The sequence below is a fragment of the Telopea speciosissima genome, chromosome 10, assembly GCF_018873765.1.
Source record: "Telopea speciosissima isolate NSW1024214 ecotype Mountain lineage chromosome 10, Tspe_v1, whole genome shotgun sequence".
Lineage (NCBI taxonomy): Eukaryota > Viridiplantae > Streptophyta > Magnoliopsida > Proteales > Proteaceae > Telopea > Telopea speciosissima.
In genome coordinates this window covers 32,630,677-32,656,884 of record NC_057925.1, presented here as the reverse complement: position 1 = coordinate 32,656,884, position 26,208 = coordinate 32,630,677, and the positions used below count along the sequence as shown (strand labels likewise).

Here is a 26,208-nt window from a genome sequence, read left to right as displayed (position 1 = left end):
CAGTGGCTCAAAGACACTTTTCTCTTTGGCTGTGTTTGGTTTTAAAGAAATTAGAAGGAAAGGAAATGAAAATTTTCCAACATAAGATTCGGATGCAAAAGTGAAGTAAAATTTAATAAGCAAATATGAATGATTTGGAGTTACTGATATAAATTTCACTTCCCTTTCCTCTAATTTCCCTAGTGACCAAACAGAGCTTCTAGTGTTTGCCCTTGCTAGTCTCAGGATCTCTTTTGATTAATAGTTTTCAGAACCATATGAGCCATATATTGCTCCACAATCCACATAGATTTGTTAGTTAGCCTGCCAATTCCTTAATCTTTGGTTTTCTAGAAACCAAAATAATTCATATACAACAATAAGTTATTTAAGTCATCTGCAATATATATATATATATATATATATATAGAGCTAGAGGAGAAAAAATATATAGCTGTCTCATTAGTGCTGACCGGTCATTAGCATCTTTGCAGTCATTCCACAAGCTATAGCATCATTGGGTATCTTACCAATGTGCTCAACTCCTTCAGCAAAGATTACACCCATACCCATGTGCAAATGTGGCTCTATATGGCAATGGAAAGCCCAAACTCCAGGATTATCAGCAACAAACCTTAATGCTGTCCATCCATAGGGGAAGATCACAGCTGTGTTCCTTAATGGTGGATTCTTCAAGTTAAACTTCTTCATGTCTGTCTTCTCATTGAACTTACCTTCTCCATATCCTAACACCCAGAAGTCATGCCCATGTAAGTGCCAGGGGTGTATCTCACTAACATTATCTGATAATGCATTTGCATTCTGAAGAATTACATCAATGGTGCTGTGCAGAGCAAACATGTAAACACCATTCCCTTGCGTCGAGTTTGGATTGATTGGTGGCCTCATAATATCATAGTTACTGCCAAAGTTCTCTGGTGGATTCTTGTTAAGGAATGCACCTTTTAAACCAAATTTCATGGAACCCAGATAAGGTGTAGAGGGTAATACCAAGGAGACATTATTGATGGACCACTTGGTGTAGCCATTGATCTTGTTCTGAGTGTTGAGGAGAACAATCCTTCTAGTAGCTTGGACTGGAGGTTTTGCAGAGCCTTGCAAGGCAAGGATTTTGTTGGAGAAGGATTTACTGTGGTCATAGTCATTCCAGGTAGGAGTAATGGGAGGTGGTGAGGCTGGAAGCTTTGATACACTGTTGGGGAGATAGTTTATGAGGGTAAGGCCTTGTGGAGTCTTTGGAAGCCTTCCTCTTACACCTATGGACACCCAATAATTCATACTTGGGTTCTGGTCAGTGGTGATTAGAACAGAATAGCTCTCACCAGAGTAGATGTCAATGTCATCAACGGCGAATGGCTGGACATAGTTCCCGTCGGCTTCAACGACCAACATTTTGTGATTCTGAAGAGGTTACCATAAACAGATGTTAGAATAAAGGAACATGGTTAATTTGGGCTCATTTTAGAATTAATAAAAATTATTATCCAAGTAAACATGGGATTTTATTTCTTCCCTTCCATACTTAAAGTGATAGCAACTTGTACTTTGAAACAACTGGAATCAGAGAGAGAGCGAGAAAGAGACAGATTTCTTATTGAAATGCACTGCTTTTTGGCCCTGGGAAGCTGAAAATTTCATGGCGTCTGAGAACAACTACTCAAATGTAGAGGGTATTGGTTTTAAGAGGTCAGCTATGGCCGCTTATGGGCCAAGGTTAAAATAGGTCATTCTTCATCCTACAACTGTGATTAGGGTTTGGTATGGCCCTTAATGTGTTCAAATCCGAATCAAGATCAATAATCCATTTGTGGATTCTTGACCAAGTAGGCTGCCCGTTGAGATAAGGCAAATCAATGAGCAGGATCAATTTGATAAACTATGTTCGAAATTATAACTGGGCACAAAGGTTTGGGTGGTTTTGGCTTTTAAACAATTATACTTAGACCTATCCTAGTGAAAATATTAAACTCACCATGTTGGGGGCTCATGACCCATATGTAACGTGGGGGTACATATGTTTCATGTACACTTTACACCTTCTATTTGCTAAACCTTATATTTCTCTAAACTTTCTATTTCTCTTAGGTTTCTATTTTAGCTAAGTTTCTATTTCTGTGTAATTTGGTTTAGAAAGGTTTCTCTTCCATGTGATGTAATCTTTCTCTTTAAATAATACAATTGAGAGGGGGAGAGACAAGCAAGGAAGTCAGCGACTTCTCTTTGCAGTCTCTCCCATCATCTCCTTCTCTTCTTCTTCTTCTTCTTCTCCTTCTTTATCTCTGGTTTATTAATTGCTTTATTGTTACATGGCATCAGAGTAGTAAATAAACTAGAGATCGATCCTCCTTTCATGTGGTTTTGAGAGTCTCTTCAGAGACAAGAATCAATATTGTCTGCAGCATTACCTATGCTGCCTACTTGCTGCTAATGTCCTAGTTCTTCACAGTACACATATGAACTAGGGATTCTTCTTGTCTATCATTGCTACTTATGAAGATTTCAAGCTATTAAAGTCAGAATTATGAAGAATATGTCTGCAGTTTCTATATCTAGGAATTTTCTTCCAGAATATTGAAATTCAAGCTGTTTTTTTTCCCTTGGTTCTCCTACACAATCAGGCTCATATTTTGGGGTTTATCTCCCCTACTACAGTACCTCCTTTGGTTCTCATTTCAGGACATTCTGACCTCCAATTCTGCATTCGTAAGACTACACCCTGCCGGCAGAAGCTAATACATGTGTTTGATATTTTTTGTTGTCTCTCTTGCTGTCTCTACTGCCTGCTACTGGTTTTGACAGATTCTGTTGTTCAAAAAACCACTGTTACTACCTGCTACTACTCTTTTATTGGTTCTGGTCCTCTATGGCTGAGTCTAAGCTTCCCACTGATGTGTTACATATTTAGATTACTACTATCAAGTTGAATGGTGTCTCTAACTACCTTCTATGGGCTCAAGCTGTCCAAGACATTCATGCCAAGGGTAAGATCAAGTACTTCACTGATGACCTTCCTATCATTGATACTAAGGATTCTACTACTGCTATTGCTCATGATGATTAGATGCGTGAGAATTCTACTATTAAAGTCTGGTTATGGAACAGTATTGAACCTGCCATTGCTGCTAATTTGATGTTTCACACACTTGCTAAAGGTGTTTGGGAAGATCTTCGTGAAAGCTACTCCCAAAAGAAAAATATTTTCCGCACCTATGAACTTTATGAGAAACTGTTCCACTTCTCCCAGGGTGATAATCTCTGAATGACTACTTCAGTACATATAAAGGATACCTTGAAGAGCTCCAGGTATATTAGCCTCTCATTACTAATCTGGAGCAATTAAAGCAACAACGGGCTGAGTTTCATGTTGCCAAATTTTTGGCTGGTCTTCACCCTGATTATCAAGCTGTCAAAAGTCAGTTTCTTACTAGAGAAAAGGTGCCCTCTCTCAATGAGGTCTTCTCTCGCTTGCATCGTTTAGTTACTACACCTTCCACAGTCACTCCTTCTGCTCCTGCTAAGGACAGTTCTACATTCACTGTTGCCCAAGGCCAAGGTTTTAGTAGAGGCCGTGGTCAGTACCGTGGTCGTGGTAGTGGTTCTACTGGTCATGGTACAGGTGGACAACTCTTTGAAAAATTCTCTCGCCAGTGCACTTATTGTGGGAAGCCTAATCATACTGTTGACACTTGTTGGGCAAAACATGGTCGACTAGAGTGGGCTAACGAGTTAGTCAATACTGCCACCGCCAACATTCCTGCTGATCACATCATTACTAGCAACTCCACCCCTGCATCTACATAGGGGTTTCCTCCACTGGGTCTGTTTCACGTGATGGCTAACAAAATTCTCAAGCATCTCCAACAACTTGAATCTACATCTTCTTCCACTTCTATAGCTACCTTAGCCCACACAGGTAAATCCGCTTTTATTTCTTCAACTTCCACCCTGTGTATTATTGACTCTGGTGCTTCCTGCCATATGACTGGTAAGTCTGACCTATTTTCTTCCATTTCTAAACTTAATACTTCCTCCCCTGTTGTTCTTGTTGATGGATCTTCTACTAAAGTTACAGGTCATGGGGTGGTCTCTCCCACCTCCTCCATGAACCTTTCTCCTGTTCTTTTTGTTCCTAAAATGCCTCTAAGTTTTTTATGTGTTAGTCAACTTACCAAATCCCTTCATTATTCCATTACTTTCTTTCATTCTTATTGTGTTTTTCAGGACCTTCGGACCAAGAGGACGATTGGTGGGGGGCTTGAACAGTCCGGACTATACTATTTGGATGGCACTTATCCTTCTACTACTACTGCTGCCTCTTCTAGTGTATCTCCTCTTCAGTAGCATTTTCATCTTGGACATCCCTCCTTTTCCACACTTCAGTTGATGGTTCCAAGTTGTCATTCTCTATCCCATATTGAGTGTGAAGCATGTGAATTCGGGAAGCATCATAGCTCTTCGTTTTCTGCTCGTAGTGTTCCCCGTAGCTCGTCTTTATTTTCGTTGGTTCATTCTGACATTTGGGGTCCTTGTCGTGTCAAAAATAGGTTAGGATTTTCTTTTTTTGTTAGTTTTGTTGATGACCATTCTCGGTTAACTTGGGTCTATTGTTATAGGATCTATCACAATTTCTTTCAGTGTTTCATAATTTTTATAATGAAATAAAAACCCAGTTTGATGCATCTATTAAAGTTTTTTGTTTTGATAATGCCCTTGACATCTCTGACTTTTGTTTATCCAAAGGCATGATTCATCAAACGAGTTGTTCGTATACTCCCCCAACAAAATGGGGTTGCCGAAAGGAAAAATAGACGTCTGTTAGAAGTTGCCAGGTCCATTATGCTTCACATGCACGTTCCAAAATTTTTTTGGTGTAATGCAGTCCTTACTGCATATTTTCTTATTAATCATATGCCCTCATCGGTTTTGGACAATCAGGTCCCTTTTTCTGTTTTACATCCAAACACACCCTTATTTAGTCTCCTGCCTCGTATTTTTGGTTGTGTTTGCTTTGTTCATAATTTACATCCTGGTGTTGACAAACTATCTCCTCGTGCCACTGAATGTATTTTTCTTGGTTATTCTTGGACTAAAAAGGGGTATAGGTGTTATGACCCTATTTCTAATCGACAATTTGGAACTGCTGGTGTTACCTTTTTTGAAAGTACTACGTATTATTCTTCTTCTACATTGCCTCTAATTTTTCCTACAGATCCTACCCTTGCCCCACCTCTTCCAGTTCCTACTCCTATTACATCTGCCCCTCCACTGCAAGTATACCAGCATAGGCAGCACCAGCAGCTTCCAACTACTATGCCATCCTCTACTGCTGTTCCTCTTCAACCCACTACCGATTTGGCTCCTTGTTCTACAGATCCACCTGACTTACCAATCGCCCAACCGAATGGTATACAAAATTGTACTCAGAAATCTATCCCTACTTATCCTATTGCTCATTTTGTTTCCTTTTCTCATCTCCCTTCCCACTACCGTTCCTTTACCTCTTCCTTATCCGCTGATGTTGTTCCTAAATCCCATCATGAGGCCTTATCTCATTTTGGGTGGAAGGTAGCTATAGATACAGAGATGGATTCTTTGTTATCACGTGCAACATGGACACTTGTGGATTTACTTCCTGGTAAGGATGTTGTGCGTTGTCGTTGGGTTTACACCACTAAATATAACCCAGATGGTTCGATTGAGCGCCTAAAGGCACGGTTGGTTACTAAGGGATATACTCAAACATATGGTGTAGAATATTTTGAGACTTTTTCCCCTGTTGCCGGGTTGAATTCTGTTCGTGTTCTCATTTCTTTGGTGGTCCTTCTTGACTGGCCGCTCTACTAGCTGGACGTTAAGAATGCTTTTTTATATGGTGATCTTCAGGAAGAGGTTAATATAGAGCAACCTCCAAGGTATGTTGTTCAGGGGGAGCTTTCGGGGAAGGTTTGCAAACTTCATATGGCTATCTATGCGCTAAAACAGTCCCCATGTGCTTGGTTCTATAAGTTTAGCTCTCCTGTTACTCGTTGTGGTTTCTCACAATGCTATCAGACCACTCTGTATTTGTTCGCCGACAAGACTCCAAAGTTGTGGTTCTTGATTTTTATGTGGATGACATCATTAAATCCGGTAATGATGCTACTGGTATCAGTGAGGTGAAAGTCTATCTTCATCAGCATTTTCAAATGAAGGATTTGGGCTTTCTTTGGTATTTTCTTGGTATTGAGGTTCTTCGAAGTAAGAAAGAAATCAACCTGTCTCAGAGGAAGTATGTTCTTGATCTCTTGTTTGATACAGGTCTACTAGCAACCAAACTAGTTGATACTCCTATGGATCCGCATAACAAATTAGGCTCCACTGATAGTGAAGACTTTGAGGACCAACATCAGTATAGGCGATTAGTTGGAAAGCTTATCTATCTCACTGTCACTAGGCTAGATATTTCTTTTGTTGTTGACATGGTTAGACAATTTAGGCACTCTCCTAAGAAAATTCATTGGGAGGCAGTGTGTCGTATCTTACGGTATTTGAAGGGAGCTCTAGGCAAGGGGCTCATCTATTATCCCCATCAGAATGTTGACATTGTAGGCTTTTCTGATGCTGACTGGGCAGTTGCAGATGGTGATAGACGTTCTACTATAGGATATTGTACCTTTGTGGGAGGAAATCTAGTAACTTGGCATAGCAAAAAACAAACTACAGTAGCTAGATCCAGTGCAGAAGTAGAGTATCGGGCCATGGCATAAATTGCAGCTGAACTAATGTGGCCGAAATCTTTTCTTCATGAGTTAGAATTTCCAATCACTCAACCCATGTAGATGTTCTGTGATAATCAAGCGGCTATCTACATTGTAAGTAATCATGTTTTCCATGAGCGAACTAAGCATATTGAAGTTGACTGTCACTTTGTCATAGATGTTGTTTTGAAGAAGTTGATTGTCACTCCCTTTGTTCCTTCCACTAGTCAGCTTGGCGATGTCTTTACCAAGCCTTTGTTTGGCCCTACTTTCCACAATGGCTGTTTCAAGCTGGGCATGGGTGATTTGTATGCTCTAGCTTGAGGGGGAGTGTTAAAGTCACCATGTTGGGGGTACATGACCCATATGTACCGTGGGGGTACATATGTGTCATGTACACTTTACACCTTCTATTTCTCTAAACTTTCTATTTCTCTAGGTTTCTATTTTAGCTAAGTTTCTATTTTTGTGTAATTTGGTTTAGGAAGGTTTCTCTTCCATGTGATGTAATCTTTCTCTTTAAGTAATACAATTGAGAGGGCGAGAGACAACCTAGGAAGTCTGCGACTTCTCTTTGTAGTCTCTCCCATTGTCTCCTTCTTCTCTTCTCTTTCTCTTCTTCTTCTTCTCCTTCTTTATCTTTGGTTTATTAATTGCTTTATTGTTACAGAAAACAATGTGGGTCCAACTAAGTCCAAATGAAAATCCAAAAGGGTGTTAACTAATATGTTCTTGATAAACTAGTTACATATGTGTGAAGAAGATGCATTTTCCATCGAAAGGATCCTGTATTCATATCCTATACGGTGTGCTGCCCGTAGCGGCTTGAATGGCGCATTAATAGGGTGCACTACAATGATCGCTTTACCCCTACCCGAGCGCCTTGCCCGAGCGGGGGTAAGGCAGTCATTACAGTGTGCCCTACTTGTGCGCTGCTCAGGCCGCTACGGGCAGCACACCATAGACAATCTGGATCCAAGGATCCTCTAAGACTTGGGCCTGTTTGATAACCATTTAGTTTCCAATCCGTTGATTCCAGGTGAAATTGATTTTTTCTGATTTCATGATTTTAAGAAGTAGAATTGCAATTTGGTAACAGTGTTCTCTTCATAAAAAAAAGTTCTCATATCGATTCCGGAACAGAAAATGATAGAAATCAGTGTCTGGTGTGCACATGACAAAAAAAAAAATTTATTTCTACACCAACTAATTACGAAAATGCTATCGAACTAATTTAAATACTATTCTCTAATTTTATACTTTCTCAATATTTACCAAATTGCCAATTTTGCACACACACATTGATACGTACAAACGTATGGAGTGAAGAAAAAAATAGAGAAAGAGATAAATCAAGGAGAAAAAATAGAGAAGTTTGGTTTTACCGCTGGACAGCTGACCGATTGGGAGGTAGCTGATTTTTTTTCTGAATATTTCTAAGAAATTTATTCCAAAAATCTACTTTACATTAGGTAAGTTGCATTTAAATAAAAATACATACAAGGATAACTACCCACTAATTAAGTATCCCAATTCTATAATAACTCATACGCATCCAAAAATAACTCCTAATAACTAACCCTTTTCGGATAACTGCCTATAATATACCTAACATAAACAATAACAACCAATAAAGGGTTCTCTACCACGTGTGCACATAACACATACACACACAGAAGAAGAAGAAAGTTTTTATTTTTCAGAATCAGAGTGAAGTTATTATTCAATCTAAAATATGAGATCTGAAATCGCTAATCACTCTCAGTTTATTTCATAGAAAGTAAAAGTTTACATACATGAGCACATTAGCAGTTCCACAGGATATATTGAATTCCATGGGGAAAAGGGGGAGGGGGGTTTAATGTCAAGTGACACAACGTCAAAATTGTGCAATCTTTTTCAAACATTAACAAGGACTAAGTATTCCTTATGCCACAGTGAAGGGGAATCCCTTGACCGTAAATAGTGGGGAGGGGGTATGTTCGATCATTCGTAAAGAGGAGGGGATGTTTTGTTAGGAAAAACTCTATTTGAAGAAAGAAACTTCAAACTGCTTTGAACACGATCTCGCTATCTAAAAGGAGATATTTTCCCCACACGACAAATTCACCTTCAGGAATCAACAAAGCAATAGAAATAAAACACAGAACTCCTTTTAGAGATACTGAATTGCAAGAGAGAGAGATATTTCGTTTGAACACAGTACTTTTATTTTATAGAAGTGGAGCACCTCTTCTAAATAGACATATCTATTCATTTTGTATTTAGACCATTAGATCGATTGCCATCCGATCTAACGGTCCAGATTAAACTAGAGATGAACCTGTTCACAATAGTCATATTCCATTAAACGTAACCGTAGGATTTTCTAATTCGACGGATCTGATCATTTCAAAAAATCAACGTACCAGATCAGATCGCTTGCATCGCGATGCAAAAGTGCTAAGTGCTAACTGCTAAGTGCGTGCGTATGCCACTAACGCCTCTACAGCCCACTGCCCACGCCGTGCATGCGCGTGTGCGAACAGGTACGCCGTCCTCGCATATACACCGTAGAATGTCTTCCTTTTCCGGTTTAATTCAAGAGATAAAGAAGGTAATATAATAATTACCATTTATAACTCTTGTAGTTTTCCAATGTGGGACTAAAGCACTTTTCCCAAAGTAACAAAGTATTTATTTAATCTCTCATTTTATTACAATCTATCTAACAATCCCCGACTAGATTGTAATAAACATCTTAATATCTCTAACTACATAGTTATGTATACGAAAAGGTTGACTTGGCATTAAACCTTTAATTAGTGTAAGTATTTCAGAGTTGTAATGTAGAATTTGGTTGACTTAGCATTAAACCAATTCTTATAAATATTAAAATTGAAAATACTACACATACAATTATGAATGATTCTATGTCAAAATCTTTAACATAGTGGCACTCTTACGGCCCTGTGCTCTATCCTGAATTCATGAACACTTACAAGAATAAACCCTGAATTCTTATTTAGAAATGGCACCATTTTAGTATTCATATAGGTAGGTTCTTCTTTAGTATCTCTGTTATTGTAGATACTCTTACTTTACAAAAATCTTATTAAAACTTCATAGAAGTTATCCTCAACTCAATATTTGGAAAAGGCTTCTTAACCATTTTTGATTGAACACAGACTTCACATTTATTTTTATTTTCATGCTTATAAGAAATTAAACTTTGTTTTGACATATTTTTCATGTATCTAAGATTCAAGTGTCCAAAAAGAGCATGTCATAAATTAGAAGAACAATCAATCAAGTAAGCAGAACTAGAAACCATTTTATTAATACTGAGCTTAAACATCCCATCAACAGAATAACCCTTTCCCACAAAGACACCCCCCTTGGATAATATCATGTTATCAGACTCAAGAACGGTTTTAAAACCATTCTTACAAAGCACACTAGCAGAGACCAAATTCTTACGAATTTCTAGAACATACAACACATTCATTTACTTCAATTTCTTCCCAGAAGTAAATTGCACTTCAACACTTCCTTTTCCCAGGACCTTAGCAGAATTGTGATTCCCCATTAGAATATCTTGTCCTGCAACATCCTCAAAGGTCTTGAACTGTATCTTGTCATTGCATACATGAATTGTTGCTCCTGAGTCAAGCCACCAATCTTGAGATTTCACCACACTAGCCATATGCAATTCAGTAATCATACCAATTTCCATCATTGCGACTAGATCTTGTGGTGCAGATTCAACAACATTTGCTTTGTCTGGAATACTACTGTTTTTTCGATACTTGTAATCAAGAATGTAGTGACCCTTTTTTCCACAATGAAAACATGTTCTGTCTTTCTTGTCTTTGCTGCTATTCTTGAAAACTCCCTTTTTATTGATCTTTAGTTTCTTATGAAACTTCTTAACTCCACTTTGTTCAACAGTGTTCACTTTAGAACCAATGACCAAGCCATCACGAATTCTATTCTCTTCCTCAATTCGTGGATGCTTTTCGAGTTGTCCAACAGACAAATCTTCTATCATATGAAGAAGTTTCTTTCTGTAATCATTCCAACTGGGGGGAAGTTTAGATATAATCGCCTCCACTTGGAGTAAATAAGAAACTTTGATTTCAAGATCAAGGAGTTTTCCCACTATAACTTAAATCATGAAATTGATCCATAATACTAACACCATCACTCATACTGAATTCAAAATATTTCATGGTGAGAAATTTGCTCATACCTATTTTCTCAGTTTTGTATTTCTCTTCAATCTGTTTCCAAATTTCATATGGTGACTTGATTGGCGTGTAGTAATCATAGAGATGATCTGAGAGACTATTTAGAATATATCCTCTGCAGATTAACTCATCTTCTTCACGCTTATTTCTTTTTTTCTTCACAGCATCAGTGTCCTTATCAAACGGTTCTAGTAATGGTTGCAGCGCAGAACTTAACAAATAAAAGATCTTCAGACGAGTCAACAGGAACACCATCTTATCTTGTCAGCGGGTGTAGTTGGTACCGTCAAAACGTTCGAGTTTGACGAAGTCTGGGGACATCATCATCTTCAAAGCAGCGTTGTCTAATCCTCCTTCCATGGTAACAAAATATCTCCTTTAAATTGTTAGAAAAAACTTTGTTTGAAGAAGGAAACTTCAAACTGCTTTGAACGCAATCTCGCTATCTTAAAGGAGATATCTGTCCTACACGACAAATTCACCTTCAGGAATCAACAAAGCAATAAAAATAAAACACAGAACTCCTTTTAGAGATACTGAATTGCAAGAGAGAGAGATATTTCGTTTGAACACAATACTTCTATTTTATAGAAGTGCAGCACCTCTTCTGAATAGACATATCTATTCATTTTGTATTTAGACCATTAGATCGATTGCCATCCGATCTAACGGTCCAGATTAAACCAGAGATGAACATGTTCACAACAGTCATATCCTATTAAACGTAACCGTAGGATTTTCTAATCCGACGGATCTGATCATTTCAAAAAATCAACGTACCAGATCAGATCGCTTGCATCGCGATGCAAAAGTGCTAAGTGCTAAGTGCGCCACTGCCCACGCCGCTCGTGTGCGGACGGCTATTCGCATATACATCGTAGAATGTCTCCCTTTTCCGGTTTAATTCAAGAGATAAAGAAGGTAATATAATAAATACCATTTATAACTCTTGTAGTTTTCCGATGTGGGACTAAAATACTTTTCCCAAAGTAACATAGTATTTATTTAATCTCTCATTTTATTACAATTATCTAACATGTTTTAGAACCCTAGAATGGTGGCTGAAGTGTTGAACCCTTCCCACAGTGGAGGAAAACTTTCTCCTAAAGATATCATGATTCTATCAAAATCATGTTCATTTAAAACCGAACTTTTCTTATTAGTGTGGTTTCGGATTTACCTTTCCCACACCAAAACCAACTCAACCCGAACCAACCGATTGACATCTACGTATCATTTAAACACACTTTTTTGCCCTTTTTTTAACTACGATGAATTCACATACTGAAAATGAAAATTTCAAGTCTCTTTTTCTAGTACTTTCCCCCCCAATAAACATCCAAATTACAAGTCCTTTGCCTTCATAATCAAAACCCCACCATGTATTCATCAAAAAAAAGAAAACCCACTATGTACGTGTGCTAGTGGACAGCAAAGATACCCAATTTTTTTTTCCTTTGCCATAAAAGGAAAGGCTCAGAAAGAATGTGGAACAACAACGGTTTTTTGGATGGCAGATGCACTATCACTATCATGGCTCTATTAATTGCTAGTGGAGCAGAGATACCCAAAATTTTGTTCCTTCGCCATCAATCTGGACCGTACAATGTGCCATCCATTAAAAACAGTCCACATCCAAGAAAGGTGGCCCCCACCCCGAGTCATGAATGATCAAGATTCTCTTTTTTTTTTTTTTTTTTTGGTAAACAAGATTCTCAATCCTTAGCTAAACGACATTGGAGAGGCAGACAAACTATCGCCATAATCGAAACCAATCATCAATATATATATCATGATTATTTTGGATCCATCATTACATTACATGTGGTCAAGGACCACCTCAATACGATGAGCCTGGAAATATCCTATACTTTCCACCCCATAATGGCAAGTAATAATTGGCACATGGCAATGCCAATAGTTTGGCAATGGTGGTGGCTAGCTGTTAAAACTGAGTAGGAAAACATTGGTGATTTAATTTTTATAAAAGAATAATTAATGTAACATTGAGGGGGTTATTAATGGAGGAAGAATTCAATTTAGTTGAAAATTATAATAATTAATAATTAATGAAAGATATTTTCAAAATTATAACAATTAATTGAGGGGGGGGTTATCGATTGTTCAAGGAATAATGGATAATATTGTAAATGTTTTTTTGGTAAGATAAGATGGGATTATTTTATACATTGAAAAATGGGGTTTTATACATTGTTCAACGAAAAATGGGATTATTTTACTTTCTTTATAATTTCTAATTTCTAATTTCTAATTAATAATTAATAACAATTATCTCTTATTGAATTTATCTGAAAAAACGTGAGAAAACTGAATAAGGAAACGATTGGTCCATTAATTTTTATAAAAGAATAATTAATGTAACATTGAGGTGGGGTTTATTAATGGAGGAAGAATTTAATTTAGCTGAAAATTATAATAATTAATAATTAATAATTAATGAAGAGTATTTATTTGGGCTTTATTGATATTGTTGAAAGGTATTTTTTGTATGAAAAGATTTGCCATGACTTTTGAGTTTCTACATTTATAATATAATATGATATGATATATATATATATATATATATATATATATATATATATATATATATATATATATATAGATTTATGTATATGAGAAAATTCATTTAAGTGGCTTGGCCTTCATAATATTTAAAAAAAGTATATAGTGATACTAGTATAGTAAATACAATTATACATATTTTATTATTATTATTATACAAATCAAAATGAGTTTTTAACCAGATTTTTATTGGAAGACAACCTAATCCCAACATACCTTGTACAGTATGCATTAACCATGTTCCAACTAGAGTAATAATGAAGTAGATACATATTACAACCATACATTACCTTTACATAAAGTGATTGATTCAAACAAAGGATTGGGTTGTTGGAAGAACATTGGAGAAGAATCTCCCTATTGACATTCTCCTTCCCATATCTTCTTGAGCTTATAGATTGTATTCTACCAAAAAAAAAAAAAAAAAAAAAAAAAACTTATAGATTGTATTGTTATCCTAGGTATATTTCATATAACTTCCTTTTTTAAATCATATCTAAATTAATAACCATGAAGGAATTTGAAACAATATGTATATTTTATATAAATTGATTAGTTCTGAAAAACAAATTTTTATCGGAGATTGAAGCAACACTGTCAACAATCTCGTTATGGTACACCTTCTCACCCAAAAAAAATCTCATTAACATTGTCCTTTCTCTCTATTTTTTTTTGGGTATACTCAACATATGAAATTATTTGTGTATGAATTTTTGGGGTGCTTTTATCATTTTGCACCTTTTGGGGAATTACAAAAAAAGTAAGAAAGGGGACAAGAGGTTCAATACCTATCTCATATGTAGATATACCTATCTTGTATATTTCCATTCATGCTTTTAACTATAGTGGCTTGATAATCTTTGATTATTTCAATACTCTTGTTTTGGAATTTTGGCAAACTGGGATCGAACAAAAATTTAATAGGTGAATAGAGGACCTTGAGTTCAGTCCCACATGAACCGTCTCGTGGTAGTTATTGAAGGATATGCTATTCTACTTCTAGGTGAGGGTGTGCCAACTCCCTCTCACTACCTTATTATTAAACAAAAATAAAATACTATTTTATTATTAATTAGACAACGAATACTTTGTATAAAAAATATATTTTTTCCCTTTGGTATGGTGCCTTTATTTTAATATTTTTTAAAAAAAAAGTTATTCTCTTTGTAATACTTTGAATAATATATAAAAATTAAACAATGGGTTATTTTTAAGGTAAGGTAATTTATAATTCTCCAACTTTTTCTTTATATTATTACCATTATAAAAAAGAAAATAATGAAGATCTAGAATTGAAAATTTAAGGTGATCTGATTTGCTTACCCCAATGGCGAGATTTAGAGAAGCAAGAGAAGTTGTGCTTGTAATTCTCAAACGATATGTCTTATTGGGTAGCACATGGAGAAAGTGGGGTGCGCACTGCCACTTTCCTTTTAAATCACATGTCTCCGAGCTTGAGTTACTATAATGCCCCGCAAGGGAACAATTATATTGGCCCTTCCCATTGATCAGCAGAGACTGTAGAAAGATCAGACATGAGATCCGTAAAAGGAATATTATATTATATTAAATGAGTGACAAAGGAAAACCAATAGGAAAGCTGTCCAGCACTTTTGTATTATATTGACTTGCTTTTATTTCTTTTCTCTGTTTAGAGATCACAAAAGAGATGGAAGGGTTGAATTCAACTATTGGTCACATCCAGATCAGAAGGAATTGAAAAATAAAGAAAGACAGGGAAGAGAAGCTGACCTGAGGCTCATAAATCCATCTAAATGGAATTGAAGAGAGACCCACTTCTTGTTCATGGACGTTTTTGTGCCACCAATCACTTAGTAATAGGTTGAACTCTCCATCGTAATGGAAGGGCTCCTTCTCACCATCTGCCACTTCCACTATGATTGATCCATACAACCCTGCTGATCTTTGCATTCCATAGTGGCCATGGTAGAAATATGTTCCAGGCTACAATACCACCCATGAAATCGATCATTGATTCAGAGAAAGAGTGAGAGAGAGAGAGAGCGAGAGAGAGGGGGGTTACCTTATCAACTTTAAACCTATAAACAAAGGTTTCTTCTGGATTTGTAACACACTGTGAGATGGATGCAGTTCCATCTGCCCACGGTGTCCCAAACTGTTATAGATATCAAGAAGAAGCATCATTAGCTAGACCAACTTGTTATATATTTGTGTTTGTGTTTGTGTTTGTGTGTGTGTGTGTGTGTGTGTGTATGAGAGAGAGAGAGAGAGAGATAGATCGAGAGAGAGAGAGAGAGAGAGAGGAAGGAGATTATAGTTGGTGTAGAACCTGTCTGATTCCATGCCAGTGAATGACGACACCCTCAGTGTGGAGCTTGTTGGTGAGTTCGACATTAATAGTATCGCCGGTTTTTGCGTGTATTGTCGGGCCGGGAAACTGACCATTTATCCCCATCACAACGTTCTCAATGCAGTCCGGGGACCAGAAGAGATAACCCACCTCCCATTTGAAGTGCCTGATCTTGGGAGCTGCTAAAGAGAACTGAAGAAAGGTTGAGAAGAAAAACAAGATGCAGAGAAGGCTTCTCATGGCCCTTTAGCAATAAAATGATACCAAAATATGATAATGGAAAGAAGAAGAAGAAAAAAGTAACAGCAATGATAATGGGAATATTGTGAGGTGCTTATTGAGTTTATATAGACAGTTAGCTCTACACAGATCACTCTTTTTGTGTGGGAATTGTGATGTTACCCTCTACAGTGTACAGTTGTGGGTATATATTCCTTAACTTTTTTTTTGTTGTTGAATATATTCCTTCTAATTCACGCAATGTGTACATAGAGATATAGTACCGGTCATTTTCAGCTGCGCATTCATGGTTCCTTTTACATATCAGTAATAATATACTAAGTTCTTTTATATATATAGAAGTAGTTTTCTGTCCGGGTCTATGCCAGCACTCTCATGTGTCTATCTCTCTCCTCCTTAAACAAGGGGAGCAGAGGTGTCTTTTCACATAAAGAGGAGGGAGATAGACTCATGGGAGTGCTGGCAATGACCACACTCCCTGACAGAGTTCTTTTTCTATATATATATCATACTATTATATAAGTGCATGAACTCATGCTTCGTGGCTACTTTTTCATTTGACTATTTCATCCTTCTTTCTTATTTAAATACCATCTTCTCTTCATTATCTCTCCCTTTGTTTGTTATTATATTTATCCTTGAAATTGGTACCCTTAGGTTTTTTTTATTTTATTTTTTCTTAATTCTTAAACCGTTTTTTGGTCCCCTTTTATTTATTTATTTCCTGAAATACTTTTCCCCCTTCTTTCTTTAAATACCATTTCATACGAGATTTTCTCTAATTTGGTTACCAAAAGATTCTCTCTTTTTCTTCATTAGAATATCATAATCCTTTATAAAAATATCATATCATATTCTTCCTTACTCACACGAGATCTCTCTCTTATTCTCAATTGCAGAAAATCATATTGTTCCTTCATTCTCTCTTCTTCTCTCACTCACTCTCTAAATTTCCTCCCGTGACTCTTTCCTTCTGTAGATCGCCATCACCACCGCCATGTCTCCATTGCTCTCTTCAATCTCTGCAAAATGGTACTCTCTCTCTCTCTCTCTTCCCCACCATCTCCAGGACCTTGATTGCAACCATCTCCGGTGACATCCCCTATAGAAAATTATCACCACCACCCGGACTCCATTACCTTTTCACCTATGCAGGTTGGGACTTGGGGTTAGCCTTTAATTTCACTCCCTGCCCTTTCAGCACTATGGATTAGAACATGCCATTAGACATCAATGGAGATTGCAGAACAACGTCATATACTTTTGTCTTTATTTGGAACAGATACTATTACCAAAGTTATGGCAAAGGTGCTTCGAGCTAACGACCTATCCTTTCTCTTTATTTGATTATGTGTTTAAATAACTGGAATAAGGTCTCACTCAAGCCTTATTATGGAGCTTTGGCTAATCAACCAATGGCGTCCCCGTCTCCTTCCTCTACCTATCGAATCTCATTGCAAGCTTCGGTCCAAACCTTCAACAACCAATGGTTTCCCCTTTTCCATCTGAATACAGGTTGTCTACTTCTCTTCTCCATCTCAAATCTCATGTACCATCTTTCTCGTTCTCTTTCTCTGCTTCTTCAATGTTGATCTGTAATTTGGGTTTTCTGTTCATCTTTTATTTTTATGCTTTTTGATTTGGGGTTTTTCTTCTTCTTTTTCGGTGGTTGCTCTATAAATACTTTTACCTACACCTACTACTTCAGTGACTCGGTTGACCTTTCCTAGATGGCTCTCTTAAATTTCATTGTCCTCGTTGTGTGAAGCTTGAACCGAAACAGAGAAGAGGCGAGCAATGAGGACCCACTACAACCAACCGCTACTTCTCCGGCTTTGTATCACTCCGACAAGAAGGTATGTGTTTTAATTTTTTGTGAGCATTTTCCAAATGCTAAGCTTCTTTACTTTCTTAGGTACACCTGAATGTGAATCCAATCTACATGCGCAGTGTCTTAGAATTTTTTATGTATCATTATTTAAAATCATTCCCACAAGTACTCATCAAAAACATTAGTACCTTATTGTTTGATTCCCCAAAAGCACTCATTAATGTTTTTCGTAGGATTACTTCTTTTATATGTAATATGTACAATGTAGCATTTCTTTGAAGTAGCTGTTCATATTTGTACTTAGAGAGAGAAAGAGAGAGAGCGCAGAATAATATGTTACTTCACCATTCATTTTAAAAAAGTAAATGCTACAGGATGAGAGGGTTTTTTATGGACATGCTTTTCTGTAAATATCCTAAAACTGTACTGACCATTTCTATACCTACTATTGATTTTAGGATTTCTCTCCCCCGCCTCCCTTCCCCCCCCCCCCCCATACTCTTAATGGCAATGCTTTTATGTCTAGGTTTGTGGTGCAGTTATGAAGGTTTGTTTGATGGGTAAGCTTCAGGTCCCTCAAAAGGGTGTTTCGGTATCTTCAACTTGTAATCTGTACGAGGAAAAGAAGGATCTCTTTTTATGTACACTAGAAATATCTAAAAATAAAGGAGAACAATATGAAGTCTTCGAAGGATCTGATCTTAGCATTTGGAATCCTATTATTTTTTTCATTTTTTCATCTACATGAACATTACTAAGAAAAGTATTTGAATGTTTTTTTTTTATTGGTTGGACAATACAGTAAGATTGGGATCCAATATGTTTGAAACTGTGAAGGGAAAATTGAATGTGGGGCCAGAATTCTTCAAGGAGGTGGGATGGAGAAGGTATTCAAATAGTTTTTCAGTGCTACAGAAGGGGAGAAGCTATTTAAGGCCTCACAATGCTATTTATCAACAACATTTGATCCTATTGCAGGGCTCCTCTCTATCTCCATTGAGAAAGTTGCCTTTTGCATTGAGAGGTCTCTTACATTTTCTTCTCCAACTTGGAGTTGATTGGAACACCTTATAAGGTAATTCAGACACTCTTTTCTTTTTATATATGGAAACTTCTTAACCATGTTTACAAATTAATTCCTTTAACTCATCTCCACAAGCTCTCCTCCCCTATCTAATATCTCTTCTCTCCACTCACATATGGCCATATGTGCATTTGCACGTGCAAGTACTATTTTTTCCATGTACAAAAAGAATACTTTGGTTGTCTATCTTCTAATTGCAGGTTCAAAATCTCTATTTCTAATTTTACTTTTGATATGTTTGCTTTTATTTAGATTTAGTCTTGAATTTTTAACTATATGTGGACTTCAAAAGATATAGATTAAAATTCTTGAACTCTATTCGATTAGGTGTAGCGACATTGATACCAGCAAAATAAGCAAGTAGAGGTTTTCATTGGCAATCTTTCTTGTTAATAGCATTCTTCATTTCCTAATTTCACAAGTATTAATTATGGGTCTTTAGCTCAATTGGTAGAGTACTTGGGGTGTGGAAAATGATTTCATACTTCAAGAGGATGGTGGTTTGAATCCACCAAGTTCCTTATCTATGTTTTCATCTTAACTTCAATGGTAGTGTCATGGGAATTGGTATTTTATGATGTAGAGAACCCATTAGTTTACAAAATTGTTTTTCTATCTAACTTGTTTAATTTTGACTATAGGTTCTTTGTTATTTTATAGTTCTTACTGCATATTTTCTTTAGGATGGCTTTGTTAGATACTAGTTCTGTTATCCCCATAAATTCTTTTTTAATGATCTTTATAGATTATTAATCCATGTTGTACACTTAGAGCTTGATTCTCTGTCTCTCTCTCTCTCTCTCCCTGTCTCTCTCTTTGTCTCTCTCTCATCAGACTCTTTTGGTTCATCCTATCTTATTAGCTTAGCTCATTCTAAATTAAAATGAAATACTCCTTATTAAATACTATTTTGTGCATCTTAATACTATTTTGCACGTTTAGAAAGTCTCATTACATTATAAAACCACCACTTAACAAATGCTTACATGTGCATTTGCACGTGCATATTTACTAGTATATATATATATATATATATATATATATATATATATATATATATATATATATATATATATATATATATAGGGAGAATGTTCTCTGTACCGTAGCGCAACCTGGGCCCAGGCACATGGGCAGCCTGTGCAGGGGGGTAGGGTGGTCATTGCGCCCACCCCCATATATAGCCCAAATGTTATTTGTGCCGGGAGCGTAGGCTGCTCCCAAACACATGGGGGTAGGCGAAATGACCACCCTGCCCCCCGAATGGCAGTCCCATGAGTCTAGGCACAGGTTGCGCTGCGGCACAGAGAACATCAGCCCATATATATATATATATATATATCATTGAGAGTCCTTCTCAAATATGGACACTCAATGACAAAATCTTCTATCCTTTGGCAAGAATCACATATGATATGGAATTCCTTATTTATTAGATGTTGAGATCCACTTGTAATCTTTGAGAAACCGACTAGGGCTCTCTACTATACTTGTATTCAAAGCATTGTAGCGGATTCTCAAGGAAATACAATGACATTGATATGGTATAATAGAGCCACTTTTTTGCTCCACCGAGCATACCGATCCTCTTCTCTTATTCTCTGATAATTCTGGAATTTTTCTTCCCTAGTCAGTGCTTATTGCTACTATGTCCACCGGTTGATCTCAATCCTCCTCCATAGCTTCATCTCTTCAACCTTCCACCACTTCTCCGCCCCTCACTTTTCCTGCCGCTAACCACTTTCTCTCTATAAAATCAACCTCTACCAATTTTCTTATCTGGAGAAAGCAGATTGTTCCGTTTTTAAAAGATCAGGGACTGTTTGGGTTTCTTGATGGCTCAAACCCTTACCCGGCAGATCCCGTGGAAGGCGCTGCTTGGATCAAACAAGACTCGCAACTTGTTAGTCTCATTGTGGCCTCTTTATCGGAAGACATTGTTCCTCTTCTCTTGGACAAAGAAAGCAGCCACGAATGTTGGTCCACTTTACATGATGCCTTTGGTTCTGCTTCAACAACTAGACTTATGTTGCTCCATCTCGATCTACAAAATTTGCAACAAAAATCTGATGAAAGTGTCACCCTTCTCCTCCAGCGTGTGTAGACACCTCGTTTTGTCTTTCCCCCGGAGGTTGCTCGTAATGATGATAAGCACCCTCTTCTCTTGAACAAAGAAAACAGCCACGAATGCTGGTCCAATTTATATGATGCCTTTGCGACGAATGTTGGTCCACTTTACATGATGCCTTTTGTTAAGCCCAAAAATACAGGCTAATTTGAATTTTTGGATATAGGTCCGAAACCCGAACCCATACTTGCTGGTGCCTTGTGGTGCATCAGCTCAATGATCGAGATGAATGATGCAAGCCCGGTAGTAAGATCCTACATACCGTTAAGAAGGCGAACACCAACTCCTTGCAACTGTACAGTTCACCACCAAATGTATAGCCTAAGGTAGGTATCACCCCTTGATTTCTAAGGCCCTAGCCGAATACATGATACATTAGGTCTAAGAAGCATGTAGGTGAGTGGTCACGCAAAGTCCTTGGTCTATGGTTGATCTGACACAAAACAGCAGAGTGCTTTTAGTCTGTTTTGGGGTTGAGATCTGACTAGGGTTATGATTAAGTTCTAGTCTCGGTTGAGCTTGGATCATCCAAACGCTCACGTGTCATGATGAGAACTCAATTCCATACATGCATGATTAAATCCCAACTTGTAAGTCAAATTCTGCTACTCTGGCAGATTGACCCCTGTTTAATTAAAATGGTATAACTTCATCATCCAAACATCATTTTCTTTGATTCTAATTATGTTAGAAACTAGATTCATAGAGCTTAATTTTATTAGAAGAAACTATTGTCCAATTCTGTCTGTAGGTGATCTGGAATTCCACTTTAATTTGCTATCATGTATTGAATTCTTCTATTCGGGCAGATTGACCCCCGTTCAGTTAAAATGACATAACTCAACAATGTGAACATTTATTTCCTTGATTATTGATTTTTTAGAAACTAGACTCATATGGATTCATTTGGTTAGAATAAACCATTTTCTAATTCTCCCTCCAAGTGAGCTGGAATTCCACTTCAAACCCAAACTTTCTTGCTGTTGCTGTCTCTGGTCGATCCAGATCAACCAGTCCAATGGACCAGTGTTGTTGTCATGTGTAAATTTCATTCCTGGTGTGTGGGGCCCAGTGTCTCGCACCCCGACTCATCTCCCCGTGCTTCAACCAACCCGTGGGAATATTGTCCCGATAACATGACCATGTGGGGCCCACCTATAAGCCTATGAGCATTATGAATGGACTCTAGAATGTGTTTTGGTCAATATGGTCCCTAGCCAAACAGGACTTAATGCCAGCCTCTATATAAAGCCCACTCTCACTTCGATCACACCCCTGTTCATTTCATGGAAAGAAAGAAAAGAGGAGAAGGAGAGAAAGAAAGAGAGGAGAGGAGGAGGAGGAAAGCTTGGATCCTTCCTTGTGTTTGGGATTCTTCAAGGTAACCTTTCTTTAGCAAGTTCTCCTTAGATGTTCATGCTGTCCATGAGTTTTAGCATGATCAACCTTTAATTTTGTTGTGTGACAATGACCCATCATGCGTACTTAAGAAACTCTCATGGATTGCTAGCTTAGGAACTAGGATCCTTGCATGCATGTCGAAATCTACCATTTTTTACCCATCATCTGCCTTCCTCTTAGTAAATACATGTTTTAACTATAACTTCCAGCCTTTGATGATCAATCCTCATGTCTATAGCAAGCTTCGATCATGTTCTATGGTGAAGGACATGCTTTCCTTTGAGTGCATGATGAATCCATTACCTTGTGTACGTAACAGTATTGTTTTGGAGTTAATCAAACCCCTCTGTAATTGTTTTCTGCTAATTCATAAGTATAAACCCATATATCTTGACCATGTGGGCTATAGATCACCAAAAACTCCATGCATGTCCAATCTTGTTGTTTGGATATGTTGGTTATCATGGATGAAACCTACCTATGCTTCCTGATCATCCTTGATGGCCATAGATCAGTAGAACCAAGCCCAAACAATGCAGGCTTTTAAAATTTTCGAGCTGATCACTGGTCAATTGCCACTAGTCGATTGGATGGACTAGTACCAATCGACCACTACCAAAAACCTTAACCAAATGCAAACTTGGTCAACCATCATGTGGGAAGCCTTTGTGAACCATGTCGAAAACCCATGCCATTCCAGCCCTATATCTATTTATTGGAAACAATTTGACTCTAGGGAATGGTGTTTTGGTCTATTGGATAAGACCATGACCCAAACTGTGTAGGAATCACTAAGCTACTACCCAGAGACTTTTTGGTGAGAAGCCATATCCAAATCAATAAACCCTTTTTAGTTTTTGCTTCTGTAACACTATTGGTCGATTGCCACTGGTCTATTGGATGGACCAGTACCAATCGACCACTACTAGAAACTTGACCCAGAACTGAGTCTGATCAGTCCAATGGCCTAAAACATCATGTGGGAGGCCATTCTAATGAGCACATTTATGTGTAAAATTATTCCATTTAATTATGTATTTTTATCTACTTAGAATGGAGCTACCTTGGGTATTTTTTGTTATTTTCAGGTTTAGGTCATTTTATGCGATTTCATGCTATTTTGGACTATCGGGCATCGTATCTTTAAATTTACACATAAAGTGGTCCAGTTTCTTTTCATGATTGCGAAGAGGGCTGAATTTTGAGCAAGATGGACGTATTACATTAAAAGTACACATCAATTTTGAAGTCCATACATGTGATTTTTCTTTTTGGGCCAGAAAAGAATAATGGGCCAGAAAATGAGTTGAAATGCAAGCTCGAGCCCAGAACCAAGGAAGGATTTGATGCAATCTAGGCACCAGTCTACCCATGGATCGACTCACATATGATCAAGGGTGAGATGGGAAGAAGTTTCACTGAAGACCCATGGGCATAATTGTAATTTCAAAAAATTAAGAAATTTTTAGAAGATATCCGATATTGGGTTCATATCGTCCGGAATATTAATTGAAGCAACTTTAATTCTCGAATTGGATCCATCCGGGGCCAAGATGGAGAGATATTTTCAAAAAGAGAATTTTGATCAAATTTATAATTTAGATTAAATTCTCTCTCTCTCTCTCTCTCTCTCTCTCTCTCTCTCTCTTCTTTCATCCCACTATGGTTCTATCTCTCCCATATTTACATATCGTTGTTAGCTTAGATTCGTTTCTTTTGTTTGTAGTTTAAAATCAGATTTATTGCATTTTAATTTTCATCACTTTCATCTAATCATTTTAGTAATTTAGCCTTCCAGTTCCCCGTAGATCGATCCCTTACTTGCTACTTGCTAGATTAATTTAGGGTTTTATATTTGACCGGTTAACGACACGATCAAATTTTGGCGCTGTTGCCGGGAACCGAAGCACAGTTTCTAAGATTGATTGAGCTGTTTTGTGTTACTTTGTTTTAGTTTTAATTTTATAATTCCAAAATTTTTATTTTTATTTTTAATCTCTTTATTAGGTTAATTTAGTATACCTAACATTCTCTTTGTTTGTGCAGGAAGTCGAGTAGATCAAGTAAGGACAAGCTGTCCGTTTGGTTTACTTTTAATTCCTAGACTTTATGTAATTAGGGTTATTTTATGTAATTTTTTTAATTCCAGCATTAGATTGGGTGTTTAGGTTTAATTTTAATTCCCCCAGCCCCTTAAGATCATATGTGTAACCGTTCATCGGGGGCAGCAAGTGGAATTGCGCAACCGCTAACACCAAGTAGGTATTTTCGTTAGTTTTAAATTAGTTATTTTTTACTTTTTAGTTCTGATTTTATTTTTATTAAGTGTTTTTTTTATTAGTTATCACATTTTAATTTACTAGTTTTAAATTATTTTTTTTTTAATTAGCATGTTCAACTTGTGTTGTGTTTTATGCATGGTCGACGTTCTTTGCACCCCAACCTGACTTCCCTTGACTTAGAAATAGAGCAATCTAATAATAAAATAGGTGACGAAAACCAGCCAGGAAGACCGCTGAGTGAGTACTTCACTCCAACTGCCTATACCCCTGCATCTTGTATTCAGTTGTCTGCCATTCAGGTTGCTCAATATGAGATCAAGTCCAGCATCATACAGATGTTACCATCCTATTATGGACTTGCTAATGAGGAGCCTTACAAGCATCTTGATGAGTTCTTAGAGGTGTGCTCTACAGTCAAAATCCAAAACCTCTCTGAAGATGCCCGAAAGTTACTCCTATTCCCATTTTCCTTAAAGGACAAAGCCAAACACTGGCTTCATTCCCTAGATTTGGTTACGATTTCTACATGGGCGGGGATGCAATAGGAATTTTTAAAAAAAATATCCCCCATTGGCCGAACTAATAGCCTTAGAAGAGTCATTACTAGTTTCACCTAATTAGAGGGTGAACAATTTCATGAAGCGTGGGAGAGACTCAAGGAATTACTTAGGAAGTGCCCCCACCACGCTATCCCAAAATGGCAGTTAGTCCAGTGCTTTTATGATGGCCTCCGTGATCGATATAGGCAGATGGTAGACTCCTTTTGTAGTGGAACATCTATGCACAAGAATGAGACGGAAGCATGAGATCTTTTTGAACCCTTAGTGAGAATTCCCAACATCATGTTTCGGCCTCTCGGACTGAGATTCCACACATAGGGCAACCAAAGAAGGGTGGTCTCTATGAAACCAATCCAACTGTAAAGATGATTGCCAAGGTTGACATGCTGTCTAAGAAATTGGACTATTTGATATCTATAGGGTAGCATCCTATGTCCCCTTTCCCAACGAGTTTTCCTCCACCCAATCAGACTGAAGCCTGTGCCCTATGTGCTAGCCCTAGTCACTACGTGACAAACTGCCCTACGGCTGCACAATACCTTGAGTTTGTTCAGGAACAGGTGCAAACAGCTCAAAGTTTTCCTACACCGGGTAATGATCCCTTTTGCAATAATTATAACCTGGGATGGCGAAACCACTCAAACTTTTTACAGAGAAACTCAGTACCTAATAACCCTCCAAACCCACCATATAGGCCACCATTTAATGTTCAAACCAATGCCTATATGGGTGGACAGCCACCATATCCTCAACCCCAACAGGATCAATCCTTTAAAGAAAATGTGCTAAAAGCATTAACTG

General features: G+C 37.4%; 1 protein-coding gene and 1 non-coding gene across 2 annotated transcripts; both read right to left on the bottom strand.

Moving 5' to 3' along the window:
• Positions 1-421: 421 nt before the first annotated feature.
• LOC122641387 (L-ascorbate oxidase-like) lies at positions 422-16,161 on the bottom strand. Its single transcript, XM_043834597.1, has 5 exons — positions 15,861-16,161; positions 15,594-15,686; positions 15,302-15,514; positions 14,873-15,067; positions 422-1,401 (listed from the first exon to the last, which is right to left on the bottom strand). The coding sequence occupies exons 1-5, from the start codon at positions 16,119-16,121 to the stop codon at positions 442-444; spliced, it is 1,722 nt and encodes a 573-aa protein (XP_043690532.1). The 5' UTR covers positions 16,122-16,161; the 3' UTR covers positions 422-441.
• A 9,270-nt stretch (positions 16,162-25,431) lies between these two features.
• Positions 25,432-25,538, bottom strand: LOC122644397. Its single transcript, XR_006330328.1, has one exon. It is a non-coding gene; the product is annotated as a small nucleolar RNA R71 (small nucleolar RNA).
• Positions 25,539-26,208: the final 670 nt, after the last annotated feature.

Excerpts from the sequence above, each read along its gene's own strand:
- LOC122641387 (XM_043834597.1), bottom strand. The coding sequence starts at position 16,121 with ATGAGAAGCCTTCTCTGCATCTTGTTTTTCTTCTCAACCTTTCTTCAG. Across the intron at positions 15,068-15,301 it reads GATGGATTTATGAGCCTCAG|TCTCTGCTGATCAATGGGAA; the intron begins GTCAGCTTCTCT and ends ATCTTTCTACAG. Across the intron at positions 1,402-14,872 it reads CTCTAAATCTCGCCATTGGG|AATCACAAAATGTTGGTCGT; the intron begins GTAAGCAAATCA and ends TAACCTCTTCAG.